The sequence below is a fragment of the Aethalodelphis obliquidens genome, unplaced genomic scaffold, assembly GCF_003676395.1.
Source record: "Aethalodelphis obliquidens isolate GAN/ISIS:26980383/991018 unplaced genomic scaffold, ASM367639v1 scaffold9, whole genome shotgun sequence".
NCBI lineage: Eukaryota > Metazoa > Chordata > Mammalia > Artiodactyla > Delphinidae > Aethalodelphis > Aethalodelphis obliquidens.
Window position 1 is genome coordinate 7,211,965 of NW_020837953.1, and position 20,087 is coordinate 7,232,051.

The 20,087-nt window shown below is 44.4% G+C and overlaps 1 protein-coding gene across 2 annotated transcripts in view; it reads right to left on the reverse strand.

Annotated features, from left to right (window-relative positions):
- Positions 1 to 973: 973 nt before the first annotated feature.
- Positions 974 to 20,087, reverse strand: part of TTC4 (tetratricopeptide repeat domain 4) — a 39,187-nt gene continuing 20,073 nt past the window's right edge. Inside the window, exons 6-10 of one of the 2 annotated variants that reach the window (XM_027108420.1) lie at positions 16,536 to 16,622; positions 14,576 to 14,793; positions 13,918 to 13,999; positions 4,302 to 4,384; positions 974 to 2,230 (exon numbers count right to left, since the gene is read on the reverse strand). In XM_027108420.1, the coding sequence (XP_026964221.1) occupies positions 2,128 to 2,230; positions 4,302 to 4,384; positions 13,918 to 13,999; positions 14,576 to 14,793; positions 16,536 to 16,622 (573 nt within the window). In that variant the 3' untranslated portion in view covers positions 974 to 2,127. The remainder of the gene's footprint in view (positions 2,231 to 4,301; positions 4,385 to 13,917; positions 14,000 to 14,575; positions 14,794 to 16,535; positions 16,623 to 20,087) is intronic. The other variant, XM_027108421.1, reaches the window with a different exon arrangement.

A 20,087-nucleotide genomic window follows, 5' to 3' on the forward strand; every position in this document is an offset into this window, starting at 1 on the left:
ACTGTAGGATGTTTAGCAGCGTCCCTGGCCTCCACCCACTAGCATTCCACCAAGTTGTGACAACCAAAAATGTCTCTAGATATTGGCAAATGTCCCCCCAGGATGCAAAGCTGCCTCTGGTTGAGAATCACTGGTCTAAGTGCTACAGGTGTGTATGGATGTGCCCCTGCGTATAGTTTCACTGAGTTAAGACTTGGTTATTAGTAATTATGTGCCAGGCACTGCATTGAGCACTTTGCACATGGTACCTGCACAGCAGGGCCTCAGACATGCCTGTGAGGGGGGAACAGGGACCATTCTCCACGTGGCCGTCCCTCACTCACAGTCACAGCAAGTCAGCAGCACCAGGATCCTACCTCTGGTCTCACAGCTCGCCATCCTAAGTCCCTTTTCTCCCCTTTCTGCCTGTGTCCCACCCCAGCTGGAGCCGGGGCAGGGACTGAAGAGAAGGTGGAGCAGAAACGACTGAGGACTTGACTGCCGGGAGTCTTACGAAAGGGCTGGGTGACGGGGATGATGGTCACATAGGGATCGTTCTCAAGGTGCGTATACTTGTGACCGTACAATTTGCTCTCATCTGGCATCTCACCCCAGCCTCAGTGTCCAGAAGGCGGCACGGTAACCAGTCTACGTCACAGGTGAGTAGGGCGGCACCCTGGAACCTGCTCTGCCCCATGAGAGTGTGGTGGCTCCTGCAGGGAGCCCTGCAGTGCCTGCTGGGGGTGCTGCTAGCTGAATGTCAGCCTCTTACACAAAGCATGGAGTCCTGCTGGAAAGTGAGAGAGGATGGCCTCACTGTGGCCTAAGCCAGGCTTAGGATGGAGGCTGGGCTTCGGCCCTCTGGCCACAAGCCACAGGCAGGGACCTGCACCTGGAAGAAAGCTGCCTGGTCCTTTGTAAATATTCCACAGCAAAATGCACTTCAAAGACAAAGGCAGGCACAGCACAAAACCCCAAATTAGTCGATCTTAAGTACAGCAGCTGGTTTCAGTTTAATGATGTATTAGTTAGCTTTGCTATAGTAACAAACAACCCCCAAATCTCAGTGCTTATTACTACAACAAACATTTATTTCTCATTCATGTTACAGTCAATGGCTGCAGGCCAGCTGCTTCAGCTCTGCTCCATGTGTCTTAGCATCTGACACCCAGGCTAAAGGAACAGCCCCTCTCTGGGAAATATGTTCCCACGGCAGAGGGAAAAGAGCAAAAGCCTACCACATGATGCTCTGTAAGCTCGGTCTGGACATGTCCACATCCCTTTGCATCAGAAGCAGGGAAGTACACTCTTCGCTGGGGGACGGGGTGGGCAACGCAAGGTAAGGGTATATAAAATCCTCTAGGAAGCAGGAAGCAAAAAGCTGCAGACAAAAATACAACGTATGACAGTGACTCAACACACAAAAAGATTTCCCAGTTTAAAAGGCATAAAATTCTGAAATGTAAAAACTGTGACATACTGTCCAAGTATGTCACAGTTCTCCATACTGCAAAGATCAGGAAAAGTGACAAACATTTTAGGGGTTCTGGAGGACCCCAGTTTGTAGGTCTTTATAGATACAGAAACAGGACCTGGCTTTCCTGGCCCCATCTCACCCCAAGGGATTTACAGCGTCCCCACAGAGCAGCCGTCTGTGCTCGTGAAGTCACGGGAGGCCCGAGTCTCTCACCTCTGATACCTTACAATTACACGCATGGTTTGTGTATGTCTGCAGTGTGAGCCACAGCTTCTCTAAGGCCTCTGACTCCACAAAGGTTCAGAACCACGTCACTGGATTGTGAGTCAGCGTCCACAGACCAGTGAGTTCCTCAGGTCAGAGATGGAGGCTGGTGGGTAACACAGCTCACAGTGAGTCCAAGGATGTCATGACCAAGGCACGGAGTTTTGTACCAAGAGAGATGAGTGAAGACCAGCTGGAGCTCAGCACTCTGACCAGAGAGGCTGCAGTTCAGGAAGTCGGCAGCTCCTTCCCAACCACAATGCAGGGAAGGCCCGTCCCCAGGGTGACAGAAATAAACCGCTGGATTCTAGGAGCAGGTCCTGCTGATTCAAGTGTGCTAGACCCCAGGCTGAGGAGCAGGACGGGGGAGGAGGTCCAGGGGGCCTGGCTCTCACAGCACGGCCCGGTCACTTTACCTGGCGCACCTTTCTCCCCCGGAGATAATTCCTGCAGAAAGCAGAGGATCCTACACAGACCAAAAATGCTGGTGTCAGGGCTTTTACAAAGTACCTGCAGTGAACACAATAAAAGAGAGGGGTTAATTGAATTGCAATCTTAATCATCCATGGACCTTCCCAACAAGTCAAGGTGAACCTTTAGATATGAGTCAACATTAAAATGCAAGTTCAGCATATTTATTTGTTTGGTTGTTTATAAGTCTGCAAATTAGCATGACCCTCTCTCCCTTAGAACCTAGTGAGAACCTTTGGGCAAGTCCTATAGCATCATGTATGTCTATGGCTAAACGTGAAATAAAACAGGAACACGCTTTCAGTCCTTCATTCAACAGTGAGTGCCCAGGGTAAGCCAGGCCCCTTGCTGAAAGCACACATTAAACAAAAAACAAAATTCACCATCCCTCTCTGGGGGGAGGGAGATAAATAATGACAGCAAGGCACAACTGTAGAAGCATCTGTGAGGTATGGTGTTAGCCCAAGGGACGTGATTCCCTCTATGGGAAAGGGGAATCAGGAAAGGCTTCCGGGAAGCTGCCATGTCTCAGCTTGCGTTAACTGAAAAAGGGGTAGAGACGGGGCATGGGGGAGCAAAAGCCAGGAGGTGCGGGTCACTAGAGCGTTTGCAGCTGTTGGGCATAAAGCAATGGAGTGGGCAGGCTAGGCAAGGCCTTAGCCTCCCGGGTCCAGGGGTGTTAGCAGCACCCCATGGAGTTGGGTATGGACACAGGAGCCTGTAGCTTGGCCCAGCACCCAGTTCAGGGTCTGAAGTTGCCAGTCACCCGTGCTAAGCCTCCTGCCTATGTTAGTCATTAAAAAAATAATCATTTCCAATGCATTTACACTTTCTGAGAAGCATGAAACTGGTTTTCCTCCACAAATCAGTCTGCTTTCTGTTTAGATTTCTCCCCCATTTTCTGGAAGACAGGGTAGAGTAGACCTTGGGCCTTTAAAGAATTCTGGGTAATCTAACAACTGAGAAAATGAACAGCTAAAAATTTGTCTATAAACTAGAAGGGAGACTTAGGGCCAGAAAAAAGTGCTGCCAAGAGAAGCCATGGATCGTATCTGAAGAAACCTTCACCGCCTGCCTGCCAGGCCGCAGCAGAAGCATCAGGGCCAGCTGGACACCCACACCGAGTCAGTCAGCACACCACCAGCTCCCATCCCAGCGTGCCTCCTACACTTCTCTCCAATCCACCCTCTACTTCAGGCTTCACCACCGAAGAGTACACAAGCTCTGAACATTCATTCCTTGGTAAATTTTACCTGAACACCCACTGGGGCTCCATACGCCACCATCAGGATAGAGTTCGTGCTCCTTAGGGCATTCAAGGCTGCTGCGCACGGCCCTAACCTGGTCCTCCAGCCTCATTTCCTACCACGCCCAACCACCCTCATTGCCCTAGCTCTTTTAGCGTAGATGCAAGACATTTGCTTCGCTCCAAGCTTAGGGAAAAGTAGCCCAAGAGTCACCTTACAAAGCTCCTGAGGGCACTCCCTTATAGTCCAGGAACATCCCAAAGCTGAAGAAAGAGACAACTGCCAAATCCAGCCGGCTGCCGCTGCGACTAACAAAGCTGCCCTCTCACAGCAAGACTGCCCCCTAGTCCATCAGAGCTCTGTGACTCCTGCTCTCTCAAATACCTGAGAAACATGCAGGCAACAGCTATTATCCCCATTTTAGAGATGAGGAAACAGCCCCAGGGAGGCAGTACGTGCTCAGAGCCAAAGAGCCACTAAATGACGGTGTCTGACTTCAAGAGCCAATGCTCTTTCCATGTGACGATATCAGGGGACACAGGCACAATCAGGAATAGGAGGGCCATCCCAGCTGTTTTTGGTACAAAAGCCAGGCAGCTTCTTCTTTCTCAACCAGCCCCACTGACCTCTCCCTGAGGACGTCATGGCTGCAGTGCAATGGGTTGAGTCATCACACTGAAACCTGTTTGGCCGATGGTCCAGGACAGTCTCTGTGGTCGCTGTCTCACACAGTTTTGTATCCAGGGCAGAAGGGAGAGGAGTACAAGGCAAACACTCAGTGGTGGAACGAGAACCTGGCTGTATCCCTGGGATGGTACCTGAGCGTCCTTCTTGGTCTACACAGCCCCGTGAAGGTGACTCACCTGGGGTGCTGCAGCACCTGCAGCAGGGTGCTCTTGGGAGGCACCTGGTACAGTTCTGACCTGTCGTCATCCTCAAAGTAGACCTGCAGGATGAACAGGGGGGCAGGAGTCAGATACAAATAAAGGGCTTCAGCAGCACTAGGCATGTTGAGGCCAAGTCTGGGGAAACATTAAAGACATGCAACTGTTATTAGCTGAATGCCTCCCTTATAGAGTCGTGGAGTATAAAGCACTCAGTCCTCTCCCACGACACTAAGAAAGATATTACTGGCTCCATTTTCCAAAGACAGAACCAAGGCTCACAGAGGGGAAATAACTTACTGACTAAACCCAGCTAGTAAACAGAGGAGCCAAGACTGAAAGTCCAGGCCTATGAGCCTTCCCTTCCCTAACAATTCTGTGCAACAGACAGTAGGTGTGGGAAAAGAAAGCACTAGTGGCCCAGAGCAGGGGAAGAGAGATGTCCACACAGGGGACAGCCCTGTGCAGGTGTCAAAGCCCAAGTAGGTTGAGGAAGACATCTGCATAGGAGGGATGCTGGGGGGTGGGGGGTATCAGAGACTGGCCAGTGGAGATAGGCATCCTCATTGCGGACTGGCCAGCTAAGCAGGGTGAGCAGGGCAGCCACTCATGGCAGGAGGTGGCCTGCTGAGGGGAGTGAGGACCCACGCAGGATGAGGAAAAGATTCATGCAGGGTGGTTAAGCAGCGTGGGGTGACAGAGTGCATGTAGGATGAGGAGGGCACTGTGCTGGGGCAGCAGCCTGATGGGGGGGAGTCAGGAATCCAAGTGAGGTGAGGAAGGTTCCCCGAGGGAGAGGGGACACTGGTGGTGACAGGAGGGGGATTAAATACAGGGGGATTAATCAAACAAATAAATATATTAAGAATAATAGAAGTTACTGTTAAAAATATAGAAAGAGATAGTGTTGGATTAGAACTGGAGATACCAGTGAGAGCTCATACACACACATACACAGCATTGGAGCAGTGAGCACCCTCCGTCCCCTCACCCCTGTACTCATGAATATACCTACTGCTTGACTTCTAAGTATCATTTTCCACCAAAAAGAGCCAGGCCCTCCTTGGGAAAAATGGCTGATTCTAGAGCTAAGGCAAGGAAAGCACAATTTGAGCCTTGAACATCTTGTGACAGAAAGCAAGAAGTGCTCTAAAAATGGACACAAGTCAAAAGGACACAGAAGCAAATTTGAAGGCATTCCCACTGACCAAATCTGAGAAAATCTGAGCATAACATAACCACAATCATAGATTATAACTCAATGAATAAAGTAAGAAACCATAAATCCACTGATATAAATGATTATGTTGATGGTTTGATGAATAAGATATCTGTATCATTTTGAAGTACCTCCCTATAAAATACTAATTACAAAGGGGAAAAGAGTAACTTTACAGCAGAGAAGATTGGCAAACCCCTACCTCAATCAGGGGACTAAGGTGAACACCATCAGTAATGGGACATTTGAAATTATGTGCACCTGATGGGATGCAACAAGAATACAGCATTGCTTCTGTGATATTCCAGTCAAATATACATAATCCAGGTCATGGTCACAAGGAAACACACTGATGGACTTTCCACAAAATAACTGGTTTGTAATCTTCAAAAGTGGTAAGATCAGGCTTCCCTGGTGGCGCAGTGGTTGAGAGTCCGCCTGCCGACGCAGGGGACACGGGTTCGTGCCCCGGTCCAGGAAGATCCCACATGCCACGGGGCGGCTGGGCCCGTGAGCCATGGCCGCTGAGCCTGCGCGTCCGGAGTCTGTGCTCCGCAATGGGAGAGGCCACAGCAGTGAGAGGCCCGCGTACCGCAAAAAAAAAAAAAAAAAGTGGTAAGATCAAGGAAGCTGACGGAAGACTGAGAAAGTCTTCCATAGGCTGAAGGAGACTAAAGGGACATGAGCACTAGATACAATACAATGTGGGATTCCTTTTGCTATAAAGAACACCGCTGGGGATAGGCAGAGGGGGATCAAGATGGTGGAACAGGAGGACGTGGAGCTCACCTCCCCCCACAAACATCAAAAATACATCTACATGTGGAACAATTCTCACAGAAAACTAACTGGAAACTGGCAGAAGATCTCCTATACAACCAAAGCTGCAAGAAAGATCTCCATGTGATTAGACAGGACAGAGGAAAAAAAAAGCATCAGGTTGGGACTGGCACCCCTGGGAGTGCTCTGTAAGGAAGAGAAGGTCCACATGGATGGATCCTCACCCTGGGAAGCCCCCTTGACTGCTGGGAAATCTGCTGACAGACAGAGGGGCTAGAGAAGCCTAGACTCTACTCGAGAGGAATGCGCATGTGCTGGCTTGCTAACAATCAGGGTGGAGAGAGACCTGCACTTGAGGCTGCTGCCTCGCTGCACTTCCCAATCCAAAGGGGTCAGTGCCTCAGCCACACTCACTCCACACCACAGCCTGGTGTAAGATCACGGCAAAGATTCGGTCTAGCTGCGCAGAGACAGACCAGGGTGCTTGGGGTGTGATCTGAGCACAACGATGGAGACCACTGTCAGTGTACGCACCAGGGGGGCGGGCCAAACCAAGCAGACACCGTCAGTGCACACACCAAGCAGCACCGCAAGAACACACAGCGGCTAAGCACTGAATCTCAGGCAGGCAGATCCTGGGAGAGGACTCAATCTAGCTACAGAGACAGCCTGGAAGGCCTGAGATGTGATTTGGGGTAGCTGCAAAACCCAATGTCAGCATCGGAACAGCAGTAGCAAGTCTAGCTGCAGCAGACATTGTCAGTGCGCACACCGAGCAGTGCCACAAGAACACACAGTGGCTAGGCGCTGAATCTTGGGCAGTCAGGCAGGCCCTGGGTGGGAGTATGCAGTGACGGTTTCCCGGTGGGAGCACCCTAGTTCTGCCCACTCCACACTGCACCTTAGCATCAGATCTGGAGTGGCCAGGTGCCGGGAGAGCTCTGCCACAGAGGCAACCCCAGGTCCCAGGTGGCAGCACGGCCACCTCAATTCCTGCAACCACAATGCCCTGACCCCCACTCCAGCCTACTCCACACCACAGCCTTGCACTAGATCTGGGACGAACAAAATGGAGAAAGGGACGTGACCTTGGGCTGCTTCTGAGTGAATCATGGATGCTTAACCAGGTAGAGCACAAGTCCTCTGTGAGTACACGGGCCTCACCTGCTTCAGCAACCACCTCCTTTGGGGCAGGGCACACACTCAAAGGCAACAAAGCCTGAACCTGACCGTCATGGCTTCTATTCCAACAACGGAGGAGCAGACCCCGCCCCTGACAGGCCATGGAGCAAAGAGGAGGCCCCACCTCACATCCAACACAGGCTCTGGACACCGCAACACCAATCACACTCCCTATCAAGGGGATAACAGCCAGCACACGCTGATGAAAGACGTGGCAGGCATCCATTCCAAAACCAGCCCTCACACCAAAAATATTGGACACACAGTCTACACAGGGACACTCCTACATAAAAATGCCTTTTTAAGACCACAACAGATAAGTGTTTTCCTAAATTCATAGAAACAGTGAAAGTAAGTAAAATGAAAAACCAGAGGAACCACTCCCAATTAAAAGAACAGGAGAAATCCCCTGAAAGAACAAATAATGAAACAGACCTCACCAGTCTATAAGACCCCAAGTTCAAAAAGGAAGTAATAAAAATGCTAAAGGAGGGGCTTCCCTGGTGGCGCAGTGGTTTGAGAGTCCGCCTGCCGATGCAGGGGACACGGGTTCGTGCCCCAGTCCGGGAAGATCCCACATGCCACGGAGCGGCTGGGCCCATGAGCTATGGCCACTGAGCCTGTGCGTCCGGAGCCTGTGCCCCAAAAGGGGAGGGGAAAAAAAAGGGAAAACCCTAAAAACCCCAAAAAAAAAAAAAAAAAAAAATGCTAAAGGAATTAAGGAAGATTATCGATAGAAATGCAGATCACTGTAAAAAGGAACTAGAAACTATAAAGACGAACCAATCAAAATTAGACAATTCAATTGCCGAGATAAAACCTGATCTAGAAGTAATGGATAACAGACTAAATGACACAGAAGAACAAATAAGTGATCTGGAAGAGAGAATAATGGAAACTATCCAATCAGAACAGCAGACAGAAAGACAAACAAGAAAAAAAAAAATGAAAGCAACATATGAGATCTATGGGCTAATATAAAGCGTGCCAACCTACACATAATAGAAGTTCCAGAAGGAGGAGAGAGAGAAAAGAGGATCAAAAATGTATTTGGGGGCTTCCCTGGTGGCGCAGTGGTTGAGAGTCCGCCTGCCGATGCAGGGGACGCGGGTTCGTGCCCCGGTCCGGGAGGATCCCACATGCCGCGGAGCGGCTGGGCCGTGAGCCATGGCTGCTGAGCCTGCGCGTCTGGAGCCTGTGCTCCGCAATGGGAGAGGTCACAACAGTGAGAGGCCCGCGTACGGTAAAAAAAAAAAAAAAAAAAAATAGTAAAGAGCAATAAAAGCAAGAGCTGGCTTTTGAAAAGATAAACAAAATCAGCATACTTCTAGCCAGGCTCAACAAGAAAAGAAAGGACCTAATTAAACAAAATGAGAAATGAAAGAGGAGAAATAACAACTGATACCACAGAAATACAAAAAATCATAAGAGTTTACTATGAACAGTTATATGCCAACAAATCGGACAACCTAGGTGAAATGAACAAGTTCCTAGAAACATACAGCCTGCCAAAACTGAGTCAAGAAGAAACATAATTTGAACAGACCAATCACTAGAAATGAAATAGAATGTTAATTTAAAAATCTCTCTGCAAACACAAGTCTAGGACCAGACAGCCTCATTAGCAAATTCTACCAAACAAACAAAGAACTTACACCTATCCTTCTCAAACTATTTCGAAAACTTGAAGAGGAGGGAAAACTCCCAAATTCATTCTATGAAGCCACCATCACCATGATACCAAAACCAGACAAAGACTACAAGAAAATTACAGTCCAGTATCTTTGATGAATACAGATGCAAAAATCCTCTACAAAATATTAGCAAACTAAATCCAACAACACATAAAAAGGATCATACACCATGATCAAGTTGGATTCATTCCAGGGCCACAAGGATGGTTCAACGTTCGCAAATCAATGTGATATACCACACTAACAAAAGGAAGACAAAAACCATGTGATCATCTCAATAGACACCAGAAAAGCATTTAACAAAATTCAACACCCATTCATGATAATGTTCCCTCTATACCTACTCACCAAAGTAGGTATAGAGGGAACATATCTCAACATGATAAAAGCCATTTATGACAAACTCACAGCCAATGTAATACTCAATGGTGAAAAGCTGAAAGCCTTCCCACTAAATTTTGGAATAAGACAAGGATGCCCACTCTCACCACTTCTATTCAACATAGTATTGGAAGTCTTAGCCACAGCAATCAGATAAGAAAAAGAAAGAAAAGGTATCCAAATTGGAAGGGAAGAGGTAAAACTGTCACTACTTGCAAATGACATGATACTCTATATAGAGAACCCTAAAGTCTCCACACAAAAACTATTAGAATAAATGAATTCAGCAACGTAGCAGGATACAAGATTAATATACAAAAATCTGTTGCATTTCTTTACACTAACAATGAAATATAAGTTTAAAAAAATCCCATTTAAAATCACATCAAAAAATAAAATAAAACACCTAGGAATAAACATAAGCAAGGAGATGAAAGACCAATATGCTGAAAACTATAAAACACTGATAAAGGAAATTGAAGATTCAAAGAAATGGAAATATATTCCATGCTCTTGGATTGAAAGAATATTGTTAAAATGTCCATGCTACCAAAAGCAATCTACTCATTTAATGCAATCCCTATCAAAATACCTATGACTGGGACTTCCCTGGTGGCTCAGTGGTTAAGACTCTGTGCTCTCAATGCAGGCAGCCCAGGTTCAAACCCTGGTCAGGGAACTAGATCCCACATGCATAGTGCAACTAACAGTTCACGTGCCACAACTAAGAAGCCCACAAGCCGCAACTAAGGAGCCGGTAAGCCACAACTAAGGAGCCCGCCTGCTGCAACTAAGACCTGGTGCAACCAAATATATATATATATATGTATATAAAGTGCTAAAAAAAAGTACCCATGACATTTTTCACAGAACCAGAATAATCCTAAAATTTATATGGAATCACAAAAGACTAAGAATTGCCAAAGCAATTCTGAGGAAAAAGAAGAAAGCTGGAGGAGTAACCCTTCCAGATTTCAGTCTATGTCACAGAGCTACAGTAATCAAAACAGCATGCTGGACTTCCCTGGTGGTGCAGTGGCTAAGAATCTGCCTGTTTGGGACTTCCCTGGTGGCACAGAGGTTTAAGAATCCACCTGCCAATGCAAGGGACACGGGTTCGAGCCCTGGTCCAGGAAGATCCCACATGCCATGGAGCAACTAAGCCCATGTGCCACAACTACTGAGCCTGCGTGCCACAACTACTGAAGCCTGCATGCCTAGAGCCTGATCTCTGCAACAAGAGAAGCCACTGCAATGAGAAGCCCATGCACTGCAACAAAGAATAGCCTCGCTCGCCACAACTAGAGAAACCCCACGTGCAGCAACAAAGACCCAACGTAGCCAAAAATAAATAAATAAAAAATTTTAAAAATTAAAAACAAAAAAGAATCTGCCTGCCAATGCAGGGGACAAGGGTTCAAGCCCTGGTCCGGGAAGATCCCACATGCCGCAGAGCAACTAAGCCCGTGCACCACAACTACTGAGCCTGCACTCTAGAGCCTGTGAGCCACAACTACTGAGCCCGTGTGCCACAACTACTGAAGGCTGTGCACCTAGAGCCCATGCTCCGCAACAAGAGAAGCCACTGCAATGAGAAGCCCACGCACTGCAAGGAAGAGTAGCCCCCGCTCAACACAGCTAGAGAATGCCTGTGCACAGCAATGAAGACCCAACACAGCCAAAAATAAACAAAACAAAACAACACCTAAAACAGCATCGTGGGCTTCCCTGGTGGCGCAGTGGTTGAGAGTCCGCCTGCCGATGCAGGGACACGGGTTCGTGCCCCGGTCCGGGAGGATCCCACATGCCGCGAAGCGGCTGGGCCCGTGAGCCATGGCCGCTGAGCCTGCGCGTCCGGAGCCTGTGCTCCGCAACAGGAGAGGCCACAACAGTGAGAGGCCCGCGTACCGCAAAATAAATAAATAAATAAATAAATAAATAAAAACAGCATTGTACTGGCACAAAAACAGACATAGAGCTTAATGGAACAGAACAGAGAGTTCAGAAATAAACCCACACACCTACAGTCAATTAATCTACGACAAAGGATGCAAGAATATACAATGGAGAAGACAGTTTCTTCAGCAAATAGTGTCGAGGAAAGCTGGACAGCTACATGTAAACCAATGAAATTAGAACATTCCCTCACATCACATACAAAAATAAACCCAAAATGGTTTTCAGATCTAAATATAAAACATGACACCATAAAACTCCTAGAAGAGAACACAGGCAAAACATTATCTGACACAAATCGTAGCAATATTTTCTTAAGTCTCCCAAGGCCAAAATATAAAACCGAAAATAAACAAATGGGACCTAGTCAAACTTAAAAGCTTTTTCACAGCAAAGGAAACCATCAACAAAATGAAAAGACAACCTATAGAATGGGAGAAAATATCTGCAAATGATGCAACTGACAAGGGGTTAATATCCAAAACATACAAACAGCTCATACAACTCAGTATCAAACCCAATCAAAAACAGGCAGAAGACCCAAATAGACATTTCTCCAAAGAAGACATACAGATGGCCAACAGGGACATGAAAAGATGCTCAACATCGTTAAGTATTAAAGAAATGCAAATCAAAAACCACAATGAGGTATCACCACACCTCAGTCAGAATGGCCATCATTAAAAAGTCTACAAATAGGGCTTCCCTGGTGGCGCAGTGGTTGAGAGTCCACCTGCCAATGCAGGGGACGCGGGTTCGTGCCCCGGTCCAGGAAGATCCCACATTCCGCGGAGCGGCTGGGCCCGTGATCCATGGCCGCTGACCCTGCGCGTCCGGAGCCTGTGCTGCGCAACGGGAGATGCCACAACAGTGCGAGGCCCGTGTACCGCAAAAAAAAAAAAGTCTACAAATAATAAATGCTGGAAAGGGTGTGGAGAAAAGGGAACCCTTCTACACTGTTGGTGGGAATGTAAATTGGTGCAGCCACTATGGAAAACAGTATGGAGGTTCCTTAAAAAACTAAAAATAGAGTTACCATATGATCCAACAATCCCACTCCTGGGCATATGTTCAGAGAAAACTCTAACTCGAAAAGATACATGCACACCAATGTTCACAGCAGCACTATTTATAATAGCCAAGATTGGAAACAACCCAAGTGCCCATTAACAGATGACTGGCTTAAGAAGATGTGGTATATATACACAATGGAGTATTACTCAGCCATTAAAAAGAATAAAATATTGCCTTTTGCAGTAACATGGATGGACCTAGAGAATATTATACTTAATGAAGTAAGTCAGACAAAGGCAAATAGTATATGATATCATTATGTGTATCTAAAATTAATACAAATAAATCTACATACAAAATAGAAAGAGACTCACAGACACAGAAAACCGTCTTATGGTTACCAAAGTGGGGGGTGGGGAGGATAAATTCGGAGTATGGGATTAACAGATACAAACTACTATACATAAAATAGATAAGCAACAAAGATTTACTGTACAGCACATGGAACTATATTCAATATCTTAAAATAACCTATAATGGAAAATAATCTGAAAAAATATAATTGAATCACTGCTGTACACCTGAAACTAACACAATACAGTAAATCAACTATACTTCAATTAAAAGAAATTTTTTAAAAAATTAGTAGTGTGTGCCAAAAAAAAACATTACTGGGGGAAAATTTGAATTTGTGAAAACTGATGGAGTCTGAGGATTAGCTGGTAAGAGTGTGTTAAAGATAATTTCCTGATTTTGATGATTGACTGGAATCATGAAAGAAAATGTCCTTTTTGCAGGAAATAGACACTTAAGTATTCAGGAGTGACGGGGCATCAGTTGGCATCTTACTCTCAAACAGTTAGAAGATAAATTCTTTGTTCTGTAAAGTTGTGATTATTTTTTTTTTAAGTTGCAACAATGGAATGTTATTCAGCCTTGAAAAAGAATAAGATTCTGACCCATGCTCAACATGATGAATCTTAAAGACATTATACCAAGTGAAATAAGCCAGATACAAAAGGATAAATACTGTCTGATTCCACTTATATGAGAGAGAAATTCAGAGACAGAAAGTAGCAGGGTAGATGCTATGGGCTGAGGGGAAGGGAAAATAGGGAGTTATTGATTAATGGGCATGGAGTTTCAGTTTAAGATGATGAAAACGGAGACAGATGGTGGTGATGGTTGTACAACAATGTGAATGTACTTAACACTATTGAACTGTGCACTTAAAATGGTTAAAATGGTAAATTTTATGTTTTTTATATTTTACCACGATTTTTTTTTAAAAAAGCAGTGAAACCTCACTGCACTCCCTGTTCCTCCCCACCCCAATTCCCACAGAGGAACAAAATAAAACTTCTCTTACCTCTAAATTATCAGGGCAGTATTTTTGCTCTAAATCCCAAGAGGGCGTTTCACCAAACATCACCATTAGATGATCAATAAATCTAAGGAGATATAACATGTATTTCTGGGTATCAATAACTCATAATATGTTTTCCTACATCCCATGCCCTGGACACCAATTCACAGAGATATCAAGAATGTATATAAATCATGAAATGCAGGCTTAATCTATTTTGACAGCAGTGTCCAAAATGTGTGTATCACTTGTCCTATTATGACATAGTAATTCTCTTTAAACTGACTCAGGATTAACAACATTCTTATATTCAGCCACATTCTAAGCATTAACCCTATGAAATCACATGTTAAAATCGCCAGACATACGTTTTCTAATAAATATACCCTTCAGTTCTATGCAGGTACTACCTCCAATGATTTCATCTCTCACGAGACAAGTACCAGCGCTTGACAAACACTGTACTGTGGTCTGTCACTGCAAAGCTACTTAGTAAAAGGAGAAATCAGCTATGGAATAGAGAGGTTATACCAACCAGACTGTGTAAAACCCTCTAAAACTATTCTCTTTCCTCCACAACTAAAAATCCACCTGTCCATCCTGCGGAGACAGCAGGGAAGAGCACGCAAGCATAGCAAAGGGCTCCTGGGGAAGGAAGTACCTGGAGTCCTCGTGAAAAGCAGAGATGAAGTCTGACTGGGCATACTCTGGGTACAGAAAGAGCACAGGCCAGCTCAGTCTTCCCCCATCATCTACACTCAGCCTGGCTCCGTAGAGGTTCTCAGAAGTGAGCCCGTTCAGGATGAGCTCACCGAGACCTTCTGAGGCTGAATCTTCATCCTCTCCAGCAGCTTCAGACACTAGCCTGATGTTCCTAGCCTGGGTTAAAAAAAGAAAACACAACACACCTTATGTGTGGAAGGATGCAAACTCATTTCACTAAAACAAGGAAACCATAACACTGCGAGCTCCCTGAGAGCCAGCTCTACACATGATTCGTCTTTATTATCCCTGAGACTTGTTTAACTCACCTTTACTGGGCACCTACCACATGCTAGACTCTGTCTAGCATGCTAGACATGAGCTAGACATGGTAATAAGTACAACATAAGGTAAGAAGTAAAGCTGTGGAACTGCAGACCGTGAATAATTAATTCAGCCTGGGGTCTGGAGGGGACTGGGGGATGCTAGGCCTTGAACAATGACTTTGAAAAGCAGAAAAGTTGGGGGGCAGGGGAGTGGGAAGGGCATTCTACCCCAAGTAACAGCCAAGGAACAGCATGTGCAAAGGTACAGAAAAGATGCAGAGAGAGGCATGTACGAACATGGCAAACGTTTCCATTTAGCTAGGACATGGGATAATAAAAATAATGCATACATTGACTTAATCTTGATTGTCTCATAGAAACAAGGATAAATCAAAGGTCTGAATAGTACAGTCACCTCTTATGTATGTTGTGTGGAGGCTCCTAAGGCTAGCACACAAGAGGAAAATGATATGTAATCAAAATTACCTTGATGGTATCTCCTAAATCAGGGGTTGGCAAACTTTCCCTTAAAGGGTCGGATAAGAAATATTTTAGGTTTTGTGGGCCAAATGGTCTCTGTTGATATTACTCAACTCTGCCACTGTAGTGTGAAAACAGCCATTGGTAAGACATACACAAACAGGCAGGGCTGTAAGCCACTGGCTGCAGCTTGCTGACCTCTGCTTTAAGTCACTAAAATGTAGTATATACGGCTTTGTTTATATTACTCTTGAGATTAATTCTTAAGTACACTGAAGTTTGAGATGCACAGTTAAAGGAGAGAACCAAAATAGGTCTGCATGCAAATGTCTGGGCATTCCAATATTCTACAGTTTAGAAAATGACCAAATTCCTCTGGAGTATTCCCTTCTGTTTAATCTGTTAATGTGTTAACAGATTCTTTGTTGTGCGGAGGAACGAGTGGAGTGCATCTTAGAACTGTGACGTTCTCAAAGTCAACAAGTAATTTAAATAGGCACATAATTTAACTCGGCAAAGAATGAAACCAAGAACCTAACCAAGAACCTACCCCACAATCTCATAGCCAGTATTACCTCCCCTGAGCAGCCAAGGCTCAAAGTGACTTGTGAAAGCAAGATTTGGATCAGACGACATTCATTTAAAATGCAGTAAAGAGAGGGAAGGGGAGTTAGAATTTTGTGTTGTTGTTATAGTTAGAAGAGCTACATCCTAAAAATTCACTTTCTCAGGATGCAGTATAACACAGGGGCTGAGAGCAAGGACCTGGCTCTGACACATATCGGCTGTGTGAGGTTTCTTCATATCCCTGAGACTATGTGCTCATCTAGCAAAAACAGGAGCAAGAAGAGCTACCCCAGAAGGCTATTGTGAAGATTAGAAAATGCTTAACCGAAAGCTACTAAATTCAGTATATGTTACCTGAAACCAATACATGCATGCAAGTGAGAGAGCTGACTGAACTCAGAAGGTCTGACTTGTCACACTGCTTCACCAAAAGCAGAAAGAAAATGTACAACTAATTCAGGTGAAGCATTCCCAGAAACGTTCCCAACAGGCTTCAGGATTAGTGGATTTCACAAGACCAGAAGGGCCTAAAGTTTGAGAACTCACCATGATGGCCTGGAGTAAAGCCTCATTCTGATTCTGCTCCTCCTTTTCTTTCAACTTTGCTTTCCTTATATCCCTCTGTTCAGTTCGCTGAAAATGAAATTCAGATACATCAGCTCTAGAGAACTTGCCTCCACTTGTTACCCCAGCCTGATCCTAAATAGCTATCTCTGGTCTCTATTCAACCCAGGCTCCTGTATATCAAGGGATACCAGTGGCTGGATTCAGTTCAATAAACATTTAAGGAGCACATATCTGGATGCCAGGACCAGTGGCAGCAAAAATGTTAAAATCTACCCAAGGAGCTCATAGTCCAGAGGGGGACAGACATGTAAAAAGATCTACGTGTTAGCCTGGTGGTATGAACTGAGTGCTATGATACCCAGAGAAGGGAGTGACTGATTCTGCCCCATCGAGGAGGTGGGTTTAGACAGAAACCAGATGAAAGAGAGAGGGCATTCTTGGTAGAGGGACTGACATCAGGGCCAATGGGGCATTTAAACTTCTCCGTTATGGCTGGGGTTTAGGAAAACACAATGGAAAAACCCAGGCCAACAACTTATCAGAGGCTCTGCCTTTTGCACAATTACAGTCCATGAGAGAAAAATACCACCAGTCTACTTCATCTGGCAGAAATATAATTTAGATTTCCTTTTCCTGCTAATCTACCCAAAGCCAGGTGATCGTACTCCTACCTACCCTCAGGATTGTGATTAGTAGGGGCCAACTTTTTCTGTAAACGGCAGTAAATATTTTAGGCTTTGCAGACCATGTATGGTCTCTGTCGAACATTATCTAGCTTTGTTTGTTGCTTTGTTTGTTGTTCATAACCCTTTAAAAATATGAAGAACATTCTTGGTTCATAGAATGTACAAAAACAGAACAAAGGCTGGATTTGGCCTGTGGGTCAGTTTGCTGAGCCCTGCTCTAAAATATAGCACCAACCATCCCTTATCCTCCCCACAAGGGCTAACACAGATCTTCTTTTTCTTATGAACAAAGTCTACCCTTTCGGGAGACAACAGCTGATAATTCTTGGCCATCCTTCTCCAATCCAGTCTGCCAAGAGCTGCAAAACTCCTTTCTGCTGTTAGGAAGTTGGATTGTACTACCAAGAGTAATCAAACCCATGGATACCACTAGAACTATGTCCAATTCTGCCTTCACAGTTGAGCTACACTGGACCACAGTGTCTGGTCCACATTAGAGAATGGTTAAGATGGATGATTAAGGATGACTTGTATTCTGTCCCATGTTGTTTTTCCTCTTGACTTACAGATGCGAGTGCAAGGATGTGATTTCCCTGCTGTCTCACCTGAAGTGTGGGGTCTTGCAGCCCGCATAAAGCCCACATAACCCCTAGGTCAGAGGAGTCCTGAACTATGAAGTTTGCTGCCCCTTTATATACGTAAAAAAAGTCAACTCTGTTGAGAATTTAAGTGTATAGTTAGATGAGTTTTGACAAATGTATACCCTGAGTACCCAACACTCCAATCAAGATAGAGAACATTCTAGAAAGTTCCCTCATACCTCTTTGCAGTCCATCACCCTCCCATCCCATCACTGATAGGTCTGTTTCTTTTCATTACCAAGTCATATTCCATTGTTTGAATATACCACACTTTGCTTATCTATTCTCCTGTTGATGGACACAAGGGCTGTTTCTGGATTATTATGAATAAAATTGGCTACCAACATTCTTATACAAGTCTTGTTATGAACATGTTTTCATTTCTCTTAGCTAAATACCTAGGAGTAAAATTGCTGAGTCATAGGATAGGAATATAAAACTGACAAACTGATTTCCAAAGTGGTTTATATCCCACTGACAATTTATGAGAGTTCCAGCTCCTTCACATCTCTGCCAGTATTAGGTATTGTCAGTCTTGTGAACTGGGATTGCACTGATGTTTAAGTTGCATTCTCCGCCCACATGACTAATGATACTACGTATATTTTTATGTGCTACTGTAAATCTTTTGAGAAGTGTCTGTTTCTTTGCAAAATTAAAAAATTTTTTCATATTGAATAGATTTATGTATTCTGGATACAAATCCTTTGTTAGATACACAGTTGACCCTTGAACAACACCAGGGTTAATCCATGCATAACTCATAGTCGGCCCCTGTATCCTCTATTTCTCCACATCCTCAGGTTCAACCAACCATGAACCACCCACGTAGTTCTGTGGTGTTTACTATCGAAAAATATCCACATATAAGTGGACGTGCGCAATTCAAACCCCTGTGGTTCAAGGATCAACTGTATGTAATACAAATATTTTCTCCCATTCCATGGCTTGCCTTTTAATCTTCTTACTGATGTCTTTTATAGAATAGAAAATTTTCAGTTTTGACCAAGTCCAATTTATCAATATTTTTTTATTTCATGGTTACTATATATTAAAAAAATTTTTTTTAATTGAGGTGAAATTCACATGACATAAAATTAACCATTTTGAAGTATACAATTCAGTGGCATTTAGTACATTCACTTTATTGTGCAACCATCACCTCTATCTAGTTCCAAGACTTTTCAACACCCTAAAAAGAAATCTCAAGCCCATTAAGCAGTCACTCAACATTTCCCCCTTCCCCCGAACTCTGGCAACCACTAATGTGCTTTCTCTCTCTACAGATTTATGTATTTTGGATGTTTCATATACATGGAATCATACAATGTGTTCTTTTGTATCTGCCTTCTTTCCCTCAGCATGGTATCTTTGAGGTTCGTCTACACTGTGGCATGTATCGGTACTTCATTCCTTTTTACAGTACTTTATTCCTTTTTTTCTACCATCTATCTACCATGATGGACATTTAGATTGTTTCCATGTTTTGGCCATTATGAATATTGTTGCTATGTTCATTCACGTACAAGTATTTGTTTGAATATTTGGTTTCAATCCTTTTGGGTATATACCTAGGAGTGGAAGTGCTGGGTCATATGGTAATTTTATGGTTAATTTTTTTAGGAACTGTCAAACTGTTTTCCATAGTGGCTGTACCATTTTACATTCCCACCAGCAACTTATGAGGGTTTCAATTTCTCCACATCTTCATCATTTGTTATCTTCCTTTAAAAAAAAATTAGAGCCATCCTAGTGGGTATGAAATAGTATCTCACTGTGGTTTTGATTTACATTTCCTTAATGACTAATGATGTTGAGCATCTTTCATGTGTTTGTCGGCCATTTTTGTATTATATTTAGTGACATCTAGTCAGATCCTTTGCCCACTTAAATAATTAGGTTGTCTTTTTAATTATTGACATGTTAAGAGTCCGTTATATATTCTAGATAAAGGTCTCTTACAGATATATGATACAAATATTATCTCCCATTCTTTGGGTGGTCTTTTCACTTTCTCAATGGTGTCTTTTGAAGAACAAAAGTTTTTAACCTTTGATGAAGTCCAGTTTACCTATTTTTCCTTTTGTTGCTTACGCGTTTTGTGTCATATCTAAAACAATTGCCTAACCCAAGGTCATGAAGATTTATGCTGATGTTTTCCTCAGAGAGTTTTACAGTTTTAGTTCTTTGAACCATTTCGAGGT